We start from the raw sequence: 22004 nt of genomic DNA, 5'->3' as shown, positions 1-22004 counted from the left end.
AGCAAACGTATATGTTTAACTTTTCAAATGTATATGTACATAATTTTCAAACTTAATCAATTGTGTCGATCAACTTTTTGATTAATCTAGAAATATTTTAATTTCACAATTTTACTGTCCGTTTTACTATAATATTTGTTTGCAATACAATGTATATTTTCATTGCATAATGAGAAAGGAGAGAAAACGAAAAATTAATATGTAGGTTGGATTACAATAAAAAGAATATTTTTATTCTCTAACTTTGAATTTCATGGTATTAAAAGAATCATGTAATCATAAATTTAAGGTACCAATACACACGAAAATTGATGTTCTAATTCACTTATCAAGAATTTAATTTTTCTAATGACTTATCTGTTTCAAATTATATATTGTGTTTCTCTTCATTTGGGTAATTTTAGTATGCTTGAAGATATAATTTTCTATTAAATTAATATTCAGTCAAATTATCCAGATCACATCTATTAACTCTCGAATAGTGGATTAAAAGATTTAAACCTTTCAATTCGATGAACGGAAAGATTGAAGTTCAACTTATTATATATGGATATGATTTTGAAAGAAATGATATTAGAAGTTGTAGAGGTCGTCGTCTTTCATATTGAGATTTCAAAAGAAATTTAAATCGATAATTTTTTTACACAGAATATGAAAAGATAATATTTGGTTCAATTAAAATCAAGTGTTCCATTCATTCTTTTAATCTTCAAAAATAATTACTCATATTTAATATAAAATAAAAAAGTATTTTAAACTTTTAAAATAATAAATAATTTGAGATAATTATTTTTAAAATTTAATAATTAGAGAATAAATGGAGTAGTTCCATCAAATTCAAAGTGACTGAAATCGAACCCTAAATCTGATAAACCCTTTGAATTTAGGGTTTTGCAGAATCATTTACTATGTTTCGAATCGGAGCTAAGCTCTATAGAGCTGCGAGAATCGGTGGCTCCGCCGTGTCCGATTTCAGGTCACCATCAACAAGATTTTTCTCCATTAACAACAATGTTAATACTGGTTTCAAGACCAACCCAGTTGCTCTTCAAATGATCAATTATGCTCTTTCTCTAGCCCGGGCTCAAAAATCAGGTATTTTTTTTCACTATACCAATCTAATGAATTGGTATCTTCAGTTTGTTTTTGTGTTGTAAACTCGAATTTGCTTTGATTTCCCCATCTGGGTCATAGGTATTTTCTCTTTTCTCGACTCGTGAAGTTCATTTCTTGAGTTTAGTTGTGTTTTTGATGGATACAAATGTTTGAGGAAGATGATTTGGTTTAAGAAAATGTCAATAATGCTCTCTTTAGGTAGTAGTTAGGACAGGGACCTGCTAGGATAAACAAAGAATTGCTATTTCTCTTTTCTTATATGTTTTGGAAATTCACTCTACTGCAATTATTCATTAGCACATTTTGTGAGTTAACTGTTGGTCTTAGTATAGTTACTAGTGTTTGGAGAAAGAATTGAATTCACTCTCATATTTGTTGAAGCCAGCTTTTGGTAAGAGTTTGGCAGAGGTAGCCCTCAATCACTTACTTATTCGGTAAATTAGCTAGCAAGAGGCCAATCCTTAGGAATTTTATTTCCAAGATAAACCATTTGAATGCTACTAAATGACAAGAATAATCTATTGGAACACGGCACATGCATCACACATAAGGGAGACGCCGGAAGACTTATAATGAATTTGTCCGTTACTCCGTTTCGGGGTCTTTCACTTTTGCCATATCTGGAGAAATACTACAAGTCTTCCGTCCTACATTCCATGGCCACGGCCATCTGATTGACTGATGCTACCAAAAGAATCTCGTACTTGCGTTATTGTTATTGATTGTTTGATTGTCTTGGACCATGAGGATCCCAGTTATGCTTTTGATTTTCATTCCCATCATAATGCTGATGATAAATCTCCTCTTGCTCTGCCATAAGAACTTGGAGTCGGTATTATGGTGAAGATAATATAACACTGTCATTCTTACTCAAAGACAGACTGAAGGCCCATAATTTGACATTGAATTATTTATTATCCAAATAAAATAAGATTTTCACAGTATATAACAATTTTTTTTGTTTCTTATCTCTAGGACTTTGATGATTTAGGTTAGAAGTATTATTATTTTTAATCAGTCATCTCTTCTATTTTTTTTAGCAGAGCTCGAATATCACTAAGACTGTTAAATATAAAGAGGTTAAACGATTCAACATATAGAATATATACTTTTAAAAAGCTACCTATTTTTTTATGATTAAGTCCCTTAGACATAGTCTATACCAAAATATTGTTATTACAAGTGCAAAAGGAAACAAATTAAAATAAAAAGAAAACATAAGCCCAACAGGGCGATACAAAGGAGAATCATAAATAGAGAAAGCTAGACAGAAAAGTTTAATTTTTCGGGGGATCACTAGACTTGCCCTCCTCGGCCTCACCCATCTGCTCCATTTGTAATCTCTCAGCAAAGAGTAGGTATCCGTCTTAAATCTTATTCAAAGAAATCTTGAATGAACCAATATTGCTTATCCATCCTGGAAAGATAAGTCTTTGAATGCAAAGAGTAGGTATCTGTCTTAAATCCTCTTCAAAGAAAGCTGAAAGTAACCAATATCGCTTATCCATCCTGGAAAGATAGTCTTCACATATGCTTCAGAGCTCATTATATTACAAGCAGCAGATGATATGTGCACAATCAGAAATCTGAACCAATTTCAAAGCGAAAGCAATGGTCAAGACAAAGCAACAACTCGACTCGGGGAGAAGTCCATTTGATAGGAATTTTATAGCTAGCAGTAATAGAACATTTAGTAGATATTTAGTTTGTGTTAACTTAGTAACTTGTATTAGTCTATATTGAGTTTTTACAACTCTTTAACTTCTACCGTTTTACACTAATGAGGAAAAGAATGATTAATGTAAGCTAGGTTCATGTACTGGTTATAAATGAAAAAAATATTTATTTATGGAAGGGCATTTTTGTTCATCAACATTTAAGGTTACTTTAGTAATTTAATATTTTGATTTGGGGATTCCCACTTAAAGAATAGTGTGTGTGCGCGCGCGCGTGTATGTATGTGCCGCCTCTGAAGCACTTTTTTTTTGTGTGCGTGTGTATCTATACATATACATATATACATACATATGTAGAGAGATAGACTAATGAAGGTATCCATTCATGTCCTTAAGAAGAGTTGCTTTCTAATGGAAAAGTCACTATTTTTCAAGTAACACCTTTCATGAATGGACGTATCTTTTGAAAAAGAAAGACACGACAGTCAACCATGTAAGACCTCGTGAAATTTGTGAACTATCATTTAGGCCAGTTGTAAATGTGAATTTTCTTCTATTTTCCATGTGGTCATAGATGCCTATTCGAAAAATCAGGTCTTTCACTTTTCCCATGTCATCAAGTTCATTTCTTGAGTTTTTATCTGTTGTAAAATATGAATCTACTTTGATTTTCCTCATTGGTTACATGTGCTCTTTTCAATCAGTTCTTTTTTTTCCTTTTTTTCCTTTTTTTTATTACTTTTCCCAGCTTATCAAGTTCGTATGTTCTGTTGGTTCTCTGCTGTCATTGTGAATTTGATTTTTGATTTTCCATGTGTTGTGCATAGACGAATCATATGCGCAAGCTCAATTGGTACTTGAGCAGTGCCACTCAACTCAGTCGGATGAGAGTGCTAAAGGATTGGTTATGCTCGCTATGTCTACCTTATTTTCTGAAAGGTTAGTCTTTATGATGTGGTTATCCACTTACAATTTATGACCTGGAATTTGAAGTTAATAGTTTTATTCTCCTTTCCCGGTGTTTTCTTTTTGTTTTTTAAGAGGGAATTTTAGTGAAGCCATTGAGAAGCTCCAGAAAATTCAAGATTTGGGCTTGTCAACTTTAGCTGTTAGAGGTAAAACTTGTGGCACTTATGATAGAATCCACAGTTTGAAGTTCCCATTGTGACAATTAGACATATGATTGCAGTTGCCGCCTCTGAAGCACTTGCTGGGCTTTATTTAGAATCATATCAAGTAAGACTTGTTGAACTGCTGACGTCTACCTGAACTGATTTTTGGCATATCGTTTATGTATAATATAGGATCACTTAGCAAATATTTCTCCAAATGTAGGATGATTTTTCATCAGCAACTGCAGATATGTGCTTGCAACTGCTGGAAACCATAAGGCTAGAAATTGGTGGTGGTGGATCTGACATATTGGAAGCTCGTGCAAAAGCATTGAAAGGGCTGGTTGAGTTGGTCCATGGTAATGCTGAATCAGGTGAGAAATATAGTGGTCAAACTTTTCCTCTGCTTTGTGTGTTTCTTTGTTCTGAGGCTTTGAAATTGTGCATGTTCATTTCAGCTGAGTCATTCTTTGAAGGAGCTCAAGGTGATAAAGGTTGCTTTGGTAAGGATTTGCCTTGTGAGACATCACGGATGACATAGTTCTACAATATATTGATATCATGATGTATAGGCAATGTTGCACTATCTTTTGGTGAATTCCTGCATTGTAAGCGGAATTCCCAGATGGCGAGGGAGTTATATCAAAGGGCAATGCAGGATGTATCAGAACGTAAAGATTTTACCGACTCACAGTCCATATCAGCTTGTAACATGAATTTGGAGGAGACTTTGTTAGGAGCTACATGTGCTCTAGGACAGCTTGAGGCTCATTTGGGGTAAGACTTCCTTTAAATGCTTGGCTTTCCCTTGTATAAACATATACTCCAATATCTTCCCTCATGCAGACTTTTCTGGTGGCTGTAGGAATTTTGATGATGCTGAGGAAATACTAACTGCAGCACTGAAGAAAGCAGAAGAGTGCTTTGGTTTGCTACATCAATTTATTATTGCATGTATGACAAAATCATTTGTATCCTAATGATTTTTATTTATTTATGCAGGTAATTATCATCCAAAGGTAGGTATTATTTTGACCTGCATAGCTCTCATGTATCGACATAAAGCAGCCATGGAGCAGTCAAGCTCGCTTTTGATTCAAGAGGTCTGAAACTATTCTCAGAGCCATTGGCATATACAACTATCTATACACCACATGCATTTACTTTCTGTTTTACCATTGCAATGTCAACCCAGTAACATGATTTTGCCTTGGGTGGAATTCGTTTTAACATTGTGAAAAGGTTTTGGATGCATTTCCAATTTTTCTAAGAATGCATGGTGACACAATTTAGGGTTTATTCCCTAGGTGATGTTGGTGGGTTTGTTTCTAAGGATTTCTTCTGAAGATTCTGAGAAACTTAATCCAAAATAATGTCAAGAAACTGTTCATTTCAAGGACCTGAATCCAAAGAATTTCATGAGTGGCCCTACTGCAGTTACAATAGTCGAATATGAAATACTTTATTTCTCAGGGTCTCTCTCTATCTCTTAAAAGGGTTTCATTGAATAATGCAGGGACTCTATAGAAGAGCAATTGAAGTGCTCAAAGCTCCACCCTTGGAAGTAGAAGGTATGCCAAATAATGAAAAAGTTCCAAGTTTGCATCATGCAGAAATCAACTAGAGATAGAATAACAACCATTCGAAATCTTTTTACAGGTGTTGTAGCGACACGGTCTAGAAGGGATATTCTTGCCCTTGCAAGAGGTATACATTGCTTCTAAAATGTAGTAGATCTTATTTACTTCTTATCCGCATCTTGTACAGAACTGTCCAACCTCTTCAAGATATTCCCCTCTCACCCTAATTACAAGATCTTTTTTCTGGAAACGATCTTTATAGTAGTAGCAAAGGCTGAGTCTTTAGGGTCAAGTGATCTCTCTTTCTGCAACCCCCGCTTCCGTTAGGCATTATAGTTTTGAGTCTTCACTGAAAGAGATGAAGCTATTGATCGCAGGGGTTAGCATGGCTTCCCAGATCGTTGTGCTTTGGCCAAAGTAATAGATGTCACTTGCTTTTCAGTTCCATATTTTTAAAAACGGATGAATTGTTTAAATAGACTCCAGAGGAAAAACATGTGGAAATTCATTCAGAATTTAGCTGCAGTAATCAGTGAAAGTTTTGTTTGTACTTGAAGGGTTGATCTAGATTTAGCAGTGGTAGGTGTGAGGGGGGGGGGGGGAGCAAAATAATATTGGACAGTTGCAGCTTACTGTGGATAAAACCTTAGGTAGGAGGTTGTGGAGGACACAATTTAGGGTAGAAGGATAGTAGGTAGTAAAGCGTTGTCTCACTTATCCTTCGATACTAGTAGTAGTAGTATTTCTGCTGTAATTTCTTGTCCTTCGGGTTTTCTTACTGTCTACTGTCTCTTGTACTTCGATTATCAAAGTAGTTATTGTAGTTACTGTTCTTTCTTTTTTTCCCATGATTTCCTTACTTTCATTATTTATTTTTCGGTCTGCTTTGATATGCTTTTCCATGAGCTGAGGATCTATTGGAAACAACCTCTCAAGGTAGGGAGGGGTAAGGTCTGCGTATACTCTACCTTCCCCAAATCCCAATTAAGTGATTACATTGAGTACGTTGTTGTTGTATATCCCTCTTCTGCAAAATGGTTTTGTTAGCATCCATTGATTCACTCTCCTGCCGCCCTGCTGATGCTTCTTACACAAACATCATGAAACTACTTCCATCCTAGTTCCTGGATCAACTTGCTTTGTCGTTGTACAGGTGGGTACGCAGAGACGCTTATCGTGCAACAAAACAGAAAAGCAGAAGGTGAAAAACTGAAGCAGTGGGCTGAAACAGCTTGGACAAGTCGCAGATTATCACTCGCGGAGGCACTAGAGTCATCAGCCAAAGTGTCTGTCATAGATACTCGAATAAGCCGAGTCCTGTAGTTTGTTTCCTTCCTTGACACATTACGTTCATCAACTCACAAGTATATCTATATACTTTTTGTAGATATGATATATATGCTCTAAACAACACAAGAGATTTCGAAATTTTCTTGAATAATGAATGTATTACTGTTGTACATTACTGAATTTTGCATGAAGAAATTTAAAGATTCACAACATTTAGAGAGGAATATCAAGGCCTTTTCCAATTTCTACACCAATCATTTCAAGAATTCCCTTGTTGAAAATCTGAAAAAGTGCAACACACAAAGATTACGATATAGTAATTAATCAATTAATATTTTCCTTCAAAGGTATAAAAAAAGATGTATAGTTACCAATTCCACAATAAATGTACCAATAAGACCAATCATACAAGCTCTAGAGTTCCATATCTCAGCAGTATTAGTAAAACCCAAAAGGGGTTTGCTCAACTTTGGTACTTCTTTTGGCAACTCCACCTACACAATAAAAGTTTCATTTTACAAAAACATAGTAAATATAAATGTGAAAACAAGTTTTTGGTGTTCTTCGAATTTCAAATACAATTTCACGTTATATTTGAAAATCTTATAGTCAAACGTTGATTTTCAAATAAAGTGAATTTTCATGGTCTAACGAATCCTAAGATGTCACCTACCTAGTTTCTTCCAACTCCACCTTACTATAACGGTGAAATCCAAAATTTCATTAAGGGGATTAAAAATAAAATCTTATGCCAATAGGATTTAACAACTTATGATTTATGTGTGTACCCTAAAAGAGTCATTTCCCCTTATTTATATAATAATACTCCTTACGTCTTTATTTATGTTGCATAATTCAGATTTTCAGACTAAATTGACTTTTAATCGTAAATTAGATGAAATTTTTTATGTTTTTTTTTCAAAATATAAAAAATTACAAAGTAGTGTAAGTCTCAGTAATCATAATTCAAAGGCACATGAAAAATTTACAATCAAACAAAAATGCAACATAAATTGAGGTATAATTTGTTAATTATAATGTTAGTATTAACTAATAATAGAATACATACCCCAGGTGGAACCTTTGCAGCCTGAATGTTGAAGGAGGTCCTTTTGGTAATTTTCAAATTGGGATTATTTGGAAGAAATAAATGATGATTTTGAGAATAATTTGGAGAAAGTGTTGTTGAGAGAAATGAAGATGAGAGTGAAGCCATTGTTACACAAAAAAAATAAAAAATAAAGTAAAGTTGAAGCAAATTAGCCCATTGTATTCTTGTTTTTGTGTTACCTTATCAACAAATTATTTTGTGGTCTCCAAAATTCTAATTTCTATGAGTGTGTGGGGGTCCACTCCCACCATAGGTGTACCACCTTCACACCTCATATTTTTTCTTACTTTGTATTAATTTGATTTGTAATTTTGGGAAAACGTACAAGTACCCCTACACATTATCGAAATTCCAGAGAACACATATTAGTTAAATTAAGATTCTATTACCCCTTTTGGATTTATTATTTTTGTAATTATATGTATTTTTTGTCTTACGTGGTACACTTCGTGACTCCGTGCAATTGAGGCGCGTGAAAGATATTTGGATATTACCTAAACCAAAAAAGGTGTACAAAATTACCAAAAAAAAATAAGTTTGGGAGGATAATAGAACCTTAGTTTAGTTAATGTGTCTCTGAAATTTCAGTCATAGTTTGGAAGGTACTTGTGCATTTTTTCTATAATTTTGTAAAGTTCAACGGCTAGAGATATGTGTCTGATATAATATATGTAGGCAGTATGGTGTGAATTGTCACGTAAAATACATTATGTCTATTTGTTTAATTTTATATCAATTTAAGCGTTTGAATTTATATACCCAAACTTATTTTCTTAAAATCTTAACCAACTGAATATAAATAATTTGAAAGATATTTTCTTCCATATTAAAGACATTTTTGTAATTTTATTTTTATAATACCTGATAAGGTACTTTAATTTTCATTATGTTTGAATGGTGAAGTTTTAAATTATTTTTTTGTTATTATTCAATTAATTTTGTTTTTGTTAGTTAATTATATATTCTTTACGAAATATTAATATATATGTTCACGAGATAAAAGTAAGATTTACATGCATATAGTATATTCTTCCTGCTATTTGTGTAAAATTTCACTAAATAATTTAAATATTCATAAATTTATTTTTATTATTAGCCGTCAACCGTAAAATAAAAAATAAAAAGATTTAATTTGAGAAAACAAGAATGAAACACGTAACATGTAACATAGTCACGTAGCCCGCTATAAAAGCTCACGTTCCCCTTCTTCCCATGCATGGTAATAATTTTTTATTGGTAATTAGTAAATAAATTTAATATTATGGAATTTATTAAACAATATTAAAACCTATCAGTTATTAAAATTAAAGTATCAATATTATTTTAAAATTACGAAATAATGTAAAATAAAATAAATTTTTTTTTTGTTATTTATATTTAATAACATAAGCATAAATTAATGACTGTAAAAATATATATTATGATTTGTAACATAAGCATGTCAGTGAGTCACTCAGCAAGAGCAGAGTATACAAATATTTAATTGTGAAGAAGAGAACGAAGAGAAGGTTCCGAATTTTCGTTGTTTTTAAATGAGAGAAAATCCTCTATTTATAGACAGCATAAGGTAGTATAAAAAAAATGTTTATTGTGCTTGTTGAAAAAGTTACAACTATTTGAAAAAATTGCAACCCTTTGAAAATGTCATAATTCTTTATAAAAGTTACAATTCTTCATTAATATCACATTTTTTCATAAAATTCAGAACTTTCCATAAAAGCGATAACTTTTCATAAAAGTAACATTTTTTCATAAATATCGAACTTTTCATGAAATGAGAAGACTGATTTTAAAAATAAATAAATTAAAAATAAATTCTAATTTGTGGTGGCACGCTACTACATAGGCGTGGTTAAGATTTTCTCTTATATATTTATATGATTAATAAAAATAAATAGAAAAAAAATATCTTTATTTAATTTATACCTTCTATATTATTCAAATTCAAATACAACAGGAAATATCTCATCAAGCATGCCATAAAAGACACTCATAAATATAGGCTAAGAAAATTACAATCGTAAATTAAAATGAGTGTTGCTAAAAGCTTCGCTATTTAGCAATAGAACAATAATAATAATAATAATAATAACAAACTACATTTTTAGAATCGATCAAATTTGATAGATTCGTCTCGAAAATAATTTCAACCACTTGATATTCATCAGACGCATTCGTTAACGTTCCCTTTTACGTTTATTAGCATTAGAAATATAATTAATATCTCCTTGAGGAATATCACACAAAACATGTTGATCCATTGTCAATACAGTTACTGGACTTGAAGGGCCATAATTAAAAACTTCACTTGTTATTAATTCTTGATATTCCTTAATCAAGAATTGTTTATTTATCACCATTCTTTGACACTTGCTTAGATCATCCTAAATGACAAAAAAATAAAAATGAAAGGGTTATGAAATCCACAATTAAAATTCGGTAACGAGTAGATATTTCTATAATTAAATACATTACGAGATGTTTTTTCATACTTTCATCGATTAATATGTTATATATTATCAAACTCTAATAATGAGGTTCTTAGTAAAGTATTATACTCCTTTCTACTTGACACTACGACAAAAACAACTTTTAGCGATAATAAATAGACACAATAATAAAGAGTGTAAAGTTTTTACCGACATTAGTTAAGTGTCATTAGATTCAATATGTTAAAAAAAACATATTTAGCAAATTTCTAATTAATTAATTACTGCTAAAACTTATTTTTGATGAAGCGTGATGTGACGATTAATTTTTTTTGTAAAAGTCAAAAGAGGTTTTCTTAACACGTTTTTGCAAATTAAAATAATTTTGTTTCTTTTTAATTAGAGTATGTTATAACTTATAGTATTTTTTATCTAATTTTTTCTGATTCAAAAAAAATTAGAGAATATTTTATGTTCAATGCACATAACATTAGTTAGTTTGATTCATATACTCCAATATACAAGCATGACATAAAAAAAAAGAGTAATTATTATTTTCTACATTAAAAAAAAAAGGATTGTGTAAAAATTTACCTTTTGGTTTTGAGGGATGAGTCTAGTAAAATTATTGAAACAAGAGTCATCTATTAATAGAGACAAATCTTCAGAAATGCATGTAACAACAGATTGTGCAATCACACAAGGCCTCAACTCCAAGAATTTAACATCTGTCAAACATATAAATATTAATCGATCTGTCAGTATATATAATTTAAATTTTTTCAATAAAAAAAAAAGAATAGTTTTAAGTAGTTGATTTTTTATACGAACACTCAACTAACTGTAATCTTTCTGAGATAATCATAAATCGAATAACAGAAATCAATTCAAGTTTTAAGTTACCCAAAAGAATTCGAAGAAGTAGGTCATTGACACTTGAAGTGAAATCTCGAAGGAGGGATAATTTGAGCGTATTAATATTCCATTGAAATAATTCAATATATGAATATGGTATTGTAGAATTTAATCTCCATCCTAAAGTCTCCAATAATGTCAATTCCATACGTTGAATCATTGTTGATTCAAACAAATGTTCAACTCCTTCCATCTATATATCAAACAACAACAACGGTTAATAACATAATCAGTATAATTTCATAAATATAATCTGAAGATAATAGTGTGTACGTAGACCCACACCTATCGTATGAGAATGAAAAAAAATTATTTCTGATCGACACTCGAGTTAATCTATCTATCAATAATGATAATATAAATAATAAAAATAAAAAACTACCTGTAATTCAAGCAATTGAGGGGGACTTGTTTCATGGAATTTAGAGGACACAGACAAACATGCAATTGAGAGTAACTCAAACATCCAATATTTCCATCCCTACAAAAAAAAAAGATTGTGTAATATAAAATTTGATCAATTAACTCGAATTAATTTATATATATATATATATATATATATATATAAACTTTAATATAAATTAATATTGTTACCTGACACTTGTTTAAAGAGATAAATCGATCAAGGTAACTTGCAGCACCAAAACAAGTCCCAAATGAGAGATTCCACCTCCTTTGAGACTTTACAATATGTTCATAATCATTAAAAAAAATATTAGGAGATAAAAAAAACACACAAAAAAAAAATGATAATTTCTTGAGATTATAATAAATTTAAAATTTCATACAAAAAATTATTGAATTCAGTTGAACCAATTGAGATTATACTATATGAACATCTTAAGGGGCGGAGATAGAGGGATCAAAAAAGGGTTCATCCAAACTTCATTTGTCGGAAAAATCACTCATTATATCTTTACGAAAATTTTGTTTCCGCTACTGAATCTACGTCTTTACGTCTTTACACGATAGATAGATATGAGACATGATTTATTAAAGAAAAGATGAAATTACCTTAATAAACCAATGAATAGCTTTAAACCTTGCATTTTCAATAAAACAATTCTCTTTTATAAACTTCACATAGCCTATTTTAGGCATGTAACTTATCTCCTTGTTTAATAAAATCTTAAAAGCCTCTTCACAATCTTCTTTTGATTTAAAAAAACAAGAATTTTCAACATTATTTTTCAATTCTTCTTCTTTTTCTAGCCAAATTTCATCACAAAGCAAACTCTCCATCTTTAGTAGAAAAAAAAAGAAGTACAATTTTTAAATTATTCCAAGAATGACTTATAATTTGTCAGTGAAATTTAGGGTACAAAATAGTTTTAAAAAGAGTACAAAAGGCAAATGATCACTATATGATAAGATAGTCTGCAAAACTATAAAAAAAAAAAGGATTTTATAAATTTGTCCCTTTCTAGTGCTTTGTGTCATGCACAAAAACCTTAAGGTAAACTTTAATATATAGTAGTATAATAGTAGTATTAAAATTCTTGGTGGAGTAAAGAGTCATATGAAATAGTAGTATATACAGCCTGGCTAGGCAAATTTAAAGCAAATTGAATTTAATTTCTATGAAGCAAAAAATATATAGAAAATTATTTTCGGATCTCATTAGCTAGCTCAGTTGATTGACTATCTAAATTTTTTGTAGGTGAGGATACGAATTACGACTTCCCACATTTTTAACCACCAACCCCACCCTATCACCACCACCACCACACACATACACAATTTTTTTAAAAAAAATAAATATATGTGTGTTCATGATAGATAGTACTCCTTCTGTCCCTAATTACTTGTCTATTTATGATTTGACATCCTATTAAAAAAACAATTATTGTTTTAGTGAAGATATCACATTTTACAGCATTAATGATGAAGTGAATGAATTAAAAATTTAAAATTTTCAGGAAGTTTTACTTTTTTCAAAATAATTGATTGAATGTAGAATAGGTAAAAATATTTATTTTTTCTTAATTTATCAAACTACAAATAATTCGAAACAAACTAAAAAAACTTGACAAATAATTAGATAACGAGGAGTACTATATATTAATATATAAAAGAGTTAAATAATTCTTGATATATGAAATATATTAATATATAAAAGAATTAAATAATTCTTGATATATGAAAAATATCAATTAGTTTGTATCAGATTTTTAGAGGATAAAACATTAATTATTTCGAACGAAAAAAATTAACTTAAACACAAATGCATACCTTTCATTTTATCTCAACTTATATAACGTATTTTATTTTTGTTATATCTCAACTATATATATATAAAAACAATTTTATAACCACTATTCAAAATCTATTTTAACCATACAAGTAGTTATTTGACATGACATCATATGACAAGTTAAATTCCAATGAAAGTATAAATTTCTTTTATATATAAATCTATAGTTGCAAATTTTTTTATTTTTTTTAAAAGGGGGTTGGGGAATAAAAAGGAGGAGATAAGACTCATGAAAAATGGTAAATGCAAACATGATTATTATTATTATTATTATTATTACTTTTGACTGCAGTAACCTATTGCGTGAACCCACGAGAATGATCGCTGTTTGCCTTACTCATTTTATTTATTTCTATTTGCATTGTTTTCATATAATATACAAAAGTACCCACAAATTTAACTTTTTTACTACTAACAACCATGTGGGGCTATTACTAAATTATTGCAGTGTTAAAAAGGTTGGCACGTATATTTTTCTGTCTCAATTTATGTGATATGATTTAATTAAATATAGAAATAATAAAAATTTGATTTTTATAAAATAATGTAATCATAAATTATTCTTTTAAGAAATAAAAGATAAATGAAATCAAAAAATAAATTATTCGAATTATAAAAAAGTAAATAAGTTAAAAAATATGTCCGATAAATTGGGACGATAGAATATGTATTTATGAAGCACACACGTAATGGTACAGAGTGCACTTTTTTGGAATTGATAACTTCCCCGTTATCCCGTATTTTACGCCAGCTAATTCGCTACAACAATTAAAAAAAATCGATAATTTTTTTTAAAAAAAATTAACATTATATGAAAAATACTATAAATTATAATTTTTTTCATATTAATACGATAAAAAAATTCATTAGTCAAAGTTTTTATAGTTTAACTTTAAAAATAGAACCATGACAAATAATACTGGACGAAAGCAGTAATAAATTTACTACTTATTTTCTTTAATTTATTTTTATAATTGTTTTTCAAGACTATAAATACTTACTGATTATTCTACGTTAATTTATTTTAATAACTGTTTTTTCTAAACATTATGATACATAAATAGAGGAATTTTTAATGGAAAAAGATTGTATTTTAAGATATAAATAAGAATAATATAGTAAAACATATTTCTTTAAAAAAATATAATTAATAAATAAAAATATTATAAGTATTTTAAGAAATATAAATGGCATAGTATTCCGTTGCTACAGGAATTAAAAGCCTCTCGTGGTTGGCTCAACTAGAATGAAATTTAATTCACACACTGACGCTGAAAAAAAAAAACTTTAAAAAGGGGTGTAAAACTATATTTTAAAATAGGTTGGAGAGAATATAATATTCGTGTGGCGGATTTCATAAGAATTTTTAAAGCCTGTGATCTGATAAATTACTTTTTTTGTTTGAATTTATCTGATGATATTTGATTAGATACCAAGTTTTAAGAGAAAAAATAGAGAATATTAGAACTTATGATTTAAATTAAATCAAATTTGACCATAAATTATTTTATTAACGATAAAATGAAAAGGTAAGTTATTATTCTACTAGTAAATAGAGAAAGAAGTGATGATGAGTAAAAAGTAGAGGGACACATAATTGGGACCTAATAAAGAATATACAATAAGAATATTTTTTGTTAAGAGTAAAAATAAAAACAATAACTATGACATATTCAATGTAATTTCACTAAGTATGATTTGAAGAAGGTAAAATGTACACAGATTTTGTTCCTTCTAAAAAAGTAAGAGTAATATAAAAAGTTTTAAGATATATTTTTTAAAAATTAGACGGTATTTAACCAAGTTTATAAGCTGATCAAACTTATTTATAAACACTATATTTCACTCATCTACATATTTGATAAATACATAAAGTATAAGAAAGTGACTAATTAGAACAGTTTTTTAGAAATTGAGGTGTTTAATTGGAACATGACTTAATTCAAGTATCTAAATGTCATTCAATTAGTTTCAACAAATTCAATAATTTTTTATATTCTATTTATTTCTTTTTTCTTTATTGTTGACTAATAATTATTATCTCATAAAGTCATCTTTCTTAATTAAAAAAAATTGGATTAATTTTAATTTTAAAAAATATAATAACTATCAGTTAAGCCACTATCTAACTAAATCACCCCTTTAATTTTCTTTCAATTCAAGTTAGTAAGATTTTTTTTATTTTTTTTTGATAATAATTACACTTTGTAATGCATGCATGATAAAAGCTTTTTGTTGAAGGCTATATATATATATATTCTTTCTGTATGGAAGAGTGTCAAAATCATGAAGCCTATAGCTAGCTGTCTATGAAGTCTAAATTAATCTATCCTCAATGAGTTATTAACAAGGAAAATCCATACATAGTCAAATATCTGCATGACAAATACAAAAATCACAAATGATATACAAATATACAACAAAAATATATATGTATTTCTTTGACACCACTCTAAAGTATGTTCTACAACAACAGTTGGTCTAACCAAACATAGCTTACAATCAACCTATTCACTTTTCTCTTCAATTCTATCTATTCTTTAAAAATAATTTCACCAAATCAACCAAACATCTCTATATATACACTTGACTCCCATGCACTAAATATTAAGAAGCAAGTTAAGCTTGTAACAAAACAAAAAAGATTTCATTTTCTTAGCACAAAAAATGGGCGCTACTGAAATATTTCTCTTATCTCTGATGATTGCATCGTGTCTCCTCTCTAGCGTTTCCGCTGCAACCAGACACTATAAATTTGAAGTAAATTCAATTTTTTGATTTAGAATTAATTAGTATTTAGTATGTGTCGATACTAACTTCTTCTCTCTCTTTTTTGCGCGTTTCAGATAAAAATGCAAAATGTGACACGACTATGTCACACAAAGAGTATAGTTACAGTAAATGGACAATTTCCTGGACCTAAAATTGTGGCAAGGGAAGGTGATCGTCTTGAAATTGAAGTTGTCAATCATGTTCACAACAATATCTCCATCCATTGGTAAACAAATAAATATTTATTTTTGTGAAATAGTTTATAAGGTTCAACGAGTATTTAATATTTAACGATTATTATTATATATATAGGCATGGAATTCGACAAGTTCGTAGTGGATGGGCCGATGGACCAGCTTATGTAACACAATGTCCAATTCAAAATGGTCAAAAATATGTGTATAATTTCACTATAATTGGTCAAAGAGGAACTTTTTGGTGGCATGCACATATTTCATGGTTGAGATCAACTCTCTATGGTCCTATTATTATTTTACCTAACAAAAATACTCCTTATCCATTTGCTAAACCATACAAAGAAATTCCCATTATCTTTGGTAATTTTTATAATCCTTCACTAATAATTTGTCTATTAGAAAATTAATGATTAGAATACTAATAATAATAATATATTTATGTCACACAGGAGAATGGTTCAATGCTGATACTGAAGCTATAATTTCACAAGCTTTACAAACAGGTGGAGGTCCTAATGTTTCCGATGCTTATACTATCAATGGACTTCCTGGACCTTTATATAACTTCTCCGCAAAAGGTAATTTATTTTCGCTTTTTAAATAATGTCGGTACACTAAAATATATGATACTATTAAATATCTTCTTTATATTATATACAGATACTTTTAAACTAAAGGTGAAGCCTGAAAAAACATATCTTCTTCGATTGATCAACGCTGCACTTAATGACGAGCTTTTCTTCAGTATTGCAAATCATACTCTCCAAATTATCGATGCTGACGGAGTTTACGTTAAACCATTTGAGACAAATACACTTATTATTACACCAGGACAGACACATAACGTTCTTCTCAAAACCAAATCTCATTTCCCTAATGCAACATTTTACATGACTGCTCGACCTTATGTGACAGGTCCTGGTACATTCGATAACTCTACAGTTGCTGGAATATTAGAGTACGAATCCAAAACAAAACTCCATTTGAAAAATCTACCGCTCTTTAAACCGTTACTACCAGCTCTGAATGACACAAATTTTGTCACCAATTTTACTAATAGATTAAGAAGTCTGGCGAGTCCTCAATACCCTGCTAATGTACCTCAAAACGTCGATAGACGTTTGTTTTTCACAGTAGGTCTTGGAACAAGCCCTTGTGATAAAAACAAAACATGTCAAGGACCTAATGGTACAAAATTCTCAGCTTCAATCAACAATGTGTCATTTGTGTTACCTACAACTGCTCTTCTTCAATCTCATTTCTTTGGTCAATCTAAAGGTGTATACAAACCTGATTTTCCTTATAGTCCTTTAAATTGGTTTAATTACACTGGAAACCCTCCAAATAACACTCTTGTTGCAAATGACACAAAACTTATGGTTTTACCATTCAACACAAGTGTGGAGTTAGTAATGCAAGATACAAGCATTCTTGGTCTTGAAAGTCATCCTCTTCATCTTCATGGATTTAATTTCTTTGTTGTTGGACAAGGATTTGGAAATTTTGACCCTAAAAAGGATCCATCAAATTTCAACCTAGTTGATCCTATTGAAAGGAATACTGTAGGTGTTCCTTCTGGTGGTTGGGTTGCTATTCGATTTCTCGCGGATAATCCAGGTAATTTTTTTTATATGAATATGCATTCAAAAAAGTATTATATATATATATATATATATATCAGGTTAAAATTTCTGACTCCACGAATAATGATGTTTGTTAATAGGAGTGTGGTTTATGCATTGTCACTTGGAAGTTCATACAAGTTGGGGATTGAAAATGGCATGGTTGGTTCAAGATGGAAAACTTCCAAATCAAAAGTTGCCTCCTCCACCAATGGATCTTCCCAAATGTTGACAATTTTATTTTGTGCAATTTTTGTACCTCCCAATTTTATTTTATTTTCTAAGTTGTTAATGTTTTCTTATTTTGGATTTGAATATGTTTTGAAATGAATAACGAGAATTAATAAAATTATCACCTTCCTTTCAAATTATCCTAATATTTCTTGCATTTAGAATAATCGAGAATGGTGCCTAAAGGGTGAAAATCATTTACATTTTCAATTTAAACCGTCTAATGAAAAAACAGACTATTTACCCTCAGAAAGATAGGGATAAGGTTTGCGTACTTACACAAATAGGATTGCATTCATGTTGATGCAGAACATTTGTTGATCATAATTCTCTTGAATTATTTCAATGTAACAAAAAAAGAATGTAATAACACATTAACTTAATGAAGGAAAATTTTCCGAAAAAAAATAAATAAAGGAAGATCAAAACACTCAAGAAATCGCGAAATGAGCAGTTGAGTTTATGTTCTTGTTCAACATTTAGGAAGATCTGAAGGCGGAGGAGGTAACTTTTGACTAGGTAACGATCCATCTAACACGATCCAAGCCATCCTTAGTCCCCAGCTTGTGTGCACCTCGAAATGACAATGCATAAACCATACTCCTGTTTGATACATCACAATTTACGATCATTATTATGATTTGTATATTCATTTGTTTACAAACAAAGTTGTTAATTATTACCTGGATTGTCCGCGAAAAATCTAAAAGCAATCCATCCACCAGCAGGGACACCAACTGTGTTTCTCTGTATAGGGTCCTTGAGGTTGAAGTTAGATGGGTCATTATTAGGATCAAAGTTACCAAATCCTTCACCAACAACGAAGAAATTGTGACCGTGGAGGTGAAGGGGGTGATTTTCAGCACCGAGTATGCTAGTGTCCTGTAACACAACCTCAACACTCGAATTAAATGGTAAGACAACAACTTTTGTTGCGTTGGTTACAAATGTGTTGTTTGGTTGTGGTGATCCTGTATAGTTGAATGGATTTAGAGGGGTAACCGGAAAATCTGTGGTGTAAATCCCATTCGATTGTCCAAAGTAATGAGATTGGAGTAGTGCTGTCGTTGGAAGGATAAACGATATGTTGTTTACTGATGCTGCAAATTTAGTGCCATTAGGTCCTTGGCATGTCATGTTTTTGGGGCATGGATTAGAACCAAGTCCTATTGTAAAGAGAAAACGCTTGTCAACGTTTAGTGGAACGTTTGCTGGGAATGGAGTGTTAGCTAAGCTACGAAAGTTCTTGGTGAAATTGGCAACAAAACTTGTTGAAGTTATATTTGGTAAGGTTGGTTTAAAAAGTTTGATTTTACTTTTGTTGGTGGGAGAATTATGTAAAGGGGATTCATATTCTAGGATACCGGCAACAGTAGAGTTGTCAAAAGTTCCTAGACCGGAGAAGTATGGCTGAGCCGCCATTAGGAAGGTGGCGTTTGGGTAATGTGGCTTCGTTTTGAGAAGAACATTGGTGGTTTGTCCAGGGGTGATGAATACTACATTTGTGTTAAATGGTTTGGTGTAAATAGCGTCTGCATCAACGATGGTGAGGGTGTGATTGGCAATGCTGAAGAACATTTCATCATTTAGTGCAGCGTTGATTAATCGTAGCATGTAAGTCTTTCCTGGCTTCACCTTCAACTTGAATGTATCTGAAGAAACATGATATGTTAATTTGAAAATGACATACGCTAATATGTGTCGTAGCATGTGATTATCTCACGTAAAAGCTTAAGCCATTAGACTGATTCTTTTTCATAGACTAAGCACGTGATTCTTTTTGATAACTACTATTTACAAGACTCAAACTCATGATATTATTTCAAAGTGTAGTCATATCTCTAACAACTTTAACTTTTAGATAAGATTGTCACACATTAGCAACAGTATGTAATGTGGTTGTCATTATTATTCAGACTCTTCAAAAATGTCGTTAGGTCTGTGTCAGATCATCCAAAAGTTGTGCATTTTTGGACAATCTGATGCGAATTCAACGTCAGTTTTGGAGAGTCAGAGCAATATCGCTGATTATACCTTTCGATGAACAATTATATAAAGGTCCTGGTAGGCCATTGATAGTATATGCATCTGAAACATTTGGTCCACCTCCTGTCTGAAGAGCCTGATTTATTACAGCCTCAGTATCAACATTCCACCATTCCCCTGAAACCAACAAAAAAAACAAAACATCAACATTTGTGTCAACTAATGTTACTGTTTTACTATGATAATATACTTACCAAACATGATTGGAATTTGCTTGTATGGTTTCTTGAATGGATATGACTCGTTACGTCGTGGCAAGATGATGATAGGCCCATAAACTGTTGCTCTAAGCCATGAAATATGAGCATGCCAGAACAGAGTTCCCCTCTGACCGATGATCGTGAAGTTATATGTGTAACTCTTGTTAAATTGTATAGGACATTGTGTAACATATGCTGGTCCATCTGCCCATCCGTTTGCAAGTTGCCTAATTCCATGCCTAGCACAACACAAAACATGAGTATAGTACTATAACATATAGTATTACAAATGTAGTATTTTTCGATACTTTAGTGTTCTGTTAAGTTCTTACCAATGAATAGATATGTTGTTGGAAACTTGGTTGATCACCTTAACGATCACTCGATCACCTTCTCTTGCTATAATACGAGGGCCTGGAAAACGCCCATTCACGCTAACTATGCTCTTCGTGGTGCATAGTCTCGTTACGTTGTGTTTTACAATCTATCGACACAACAAAAATGTAGTTAGTTTCAATGATGTTAGGAAAAAAAAAAAGGAAAAAAATCAAGTTTATAAGTTTGTTACATTGAATGTATAATGCCTAGTAATGCAAAATGTTGATTGAGGCAATAAACATAAAATGGCAAATCCAAATAGCAAATAAGAGTAGCCCATTTGTGTGTTTTTGGTTTTTAAAAAAATATATATATATATATTTGTTGAGGATATTATTATTAATATATTTAGGGAACTATATATAGAAAAAAGATTAATTGAAATTTGTTTGAATGAAAGAAAAAATGTCATTTTCTATGTTGAGTTTGGTCACCTTATGAGTTCCTCTTTGCTATGTTGGTCGACCTTAATTTTAGAGTGTTGATAAAGTAAAATGGTTTACTTAACATGTTCAATTGTAAATCTTTTTATTATTACAAGTAAGAACATTTTAATATCATCAACTTTTACAATTAATTAGTTTAATCGTGATTAAAGAAAGATTACAAAATATCTAAAGACCATAATAAACTTGACACCTAAACTATTAGTTATCTTAATTTTACTTAGTTTAGGGGGGAGGGTACAGAAATGTCCCTATTATTGCAGTTAAAATGTTCAATCTTTTATGACCCATCTTTGTTTTGTTTGTGTAATCTGTGGTTGAACTGTTAATTTTATGTTTTAAAAGAAAATTTAGTGTTCGGTAGTTATTGGGATCTGGCTTAATTTAGATTCATGTATTGCAAGATTCATTTATGAGGGCGGCATTAAGAATTTGAATATGATACTTCTAATTTTAAAAAACTAAAAGAATTACTATTGGGAAAATGTATAAGTATCTCCTTAACCTATGTTCGAAATTTCAGAGACACACTTATACTATAATAAGTTCATATTACCCCTGAACATATTTTATAAGTAATTTTCTACTTCTTTGGCCTACGTGGCACTAACTTGAAAAAAAAAAGTCAA

General features: G+C 30.6%; 5 protein-coding genes across 5 annotated transcripts; 2 read left to right on the top strand and 3 right to left on the bottom strand.

Annotated features, from left to right (window-relative positions):
* The first annotated feature begins 606 nt into the window (after positions 1 to 606).
* Positions 607 to 6998, top strand: LOC101251023 (uncharacterized). The gene is made up of 12 exons (XM_004246368.5): positions 607 to 1095; positions 3620 to 3731; positions 3834 to 3907; positions 3982 to 4028; positions 4128 to 4278; positions 4363 to 4407; positions 4477 to 4681; positions 4770 to 4831; positions 4907 to 5007; positions 5421 to 5475; positions 5564 to 5611; positions 6638 to 6998. The coding sequence occupies exons 1-12, from the start codon at positions 909 to 911 to the stop codon at positions 6805 to 6807; spliced, it is 1257 nt and encodes a 418-aa protein (XP_004246416.1). The 5' UTR covers positions 607 to 908; the 3' UTR covers positions 6808 to 6998.
* LOC101262449 (light-harvesting complex-like protein OHP1, chloroplastic) lies at positions 6905 to 8095 on the bottom strand. The gene is made up of 3 exons (XM_004246408.5): positions 7844 to 8095; positions 7146 to 7268; positions 6905 to 7056 (listed from the first exon to the last, which is right to left on the bottom strand). The coding sequence occupies exons 1-3, from the start codon at positions 7988 to 7990 to the stop codon at positions 6988 to 6990; spliced, it is 339 nt and encodes a 112-aa protein (XP_004246456.1). The 5' UTR covers positions 7991 to 8095; the 3' UTR covers positions 6905 to 6987.
* A 1840-nt stretch (positions 8096 to 9935) lies between these two features.
* LOC109118722 (putative cyclin-D7-1) lies at positions 9936 to 12618 on the bottom strand. The gene is made up of 6 exons (XM_019215613.3): positions 12244 to 12618; positions 11824 to 11910; positions 11612 to 11710; positions 11218 to 11422; positions 10909 to 11042; positions 9936 to 10269 (listed from the first exon to the last, which is right to left on the bottom strand). Exons 1-6 carry the CDS (start codon positions 12469 to 12471, stop codon positions 10063 to 10065), a joined length of 960 nt encoding a protein of 319 aa, XP_019071158.2. The 5' UTR covers positions 12472 to 12618; the 3' UTR covers positions 9936 to 10062.
* A 3466-nt stretch (positions 12619 to 16084) lies between these two features.
* LOC101254231 (laccase-17) lies at positions 16085 to 18442 on the top strand. Its single transcript, XM_069288959.1, has 6 exons — positions 16085 to 16243; positions 16330 to 16481; positions 16568 to 16812; positions 16902 to 17030; positions 17113 to 18069; positions 18176 to 18442. The coding sequence occupies exons 1-6, from the start codon at positions 16151 to 16153 to the stop codon at positions 18304 to 18306; spliced, it is 1707 nt and encodes a 568-aa protein (XP_069145060.1). The 5' UTR covers positions 16085 to 16150; the 3' UTR covers positions 18307 to 18442.
* A 129-nt stretch (positions 18443 to 18571) lies between these two features.
* LOC101253711 (laccase-17) lies at positions 18572 to 21399 on the bottom strand. The gene is made up of 6 exons (XM_069288958.1): positions 21120 to 21399; positions 20884 to 21035; positions 20546 to 20790; positions 20340 to 20468; positions 18989 to 19957; positions 18572 to 18908 (listed from the first exon to the last, which is right to left on the bottom strand). The coding sequence occupies exons 1-6, from the start codon at positions 21339 to 21341 to the stop codon at positions 18778 to 18780; spliced, it is 1848 nt and encodes a 615-aa protein (XP_069145059.1). The 5' UTR covers positions 21342 to 21399; the 3' UTR covers positions 18572 to 18777.
* Positions 21400 to 22004: the final 605 nt, after the last annotated feature.

This window comes from Solanum lycopersicum, chromosome 9 (genome assembly GCF_036512215.1).
Source record: "Solanum lycopersicum chromosome 9, SLM_r2.1".
NCBI classification, from domain to species: Eukaryota; Viridiplantae; Streptophyta; class Magnoliopsida; order Solanales; family Solanaceae; genus Solanum; species Solanum lycopersicum.
Note: the sequence above shows the minus strand (reverse complement) of the source record. Positions and strands in the feature narration are given on the sequence as shown.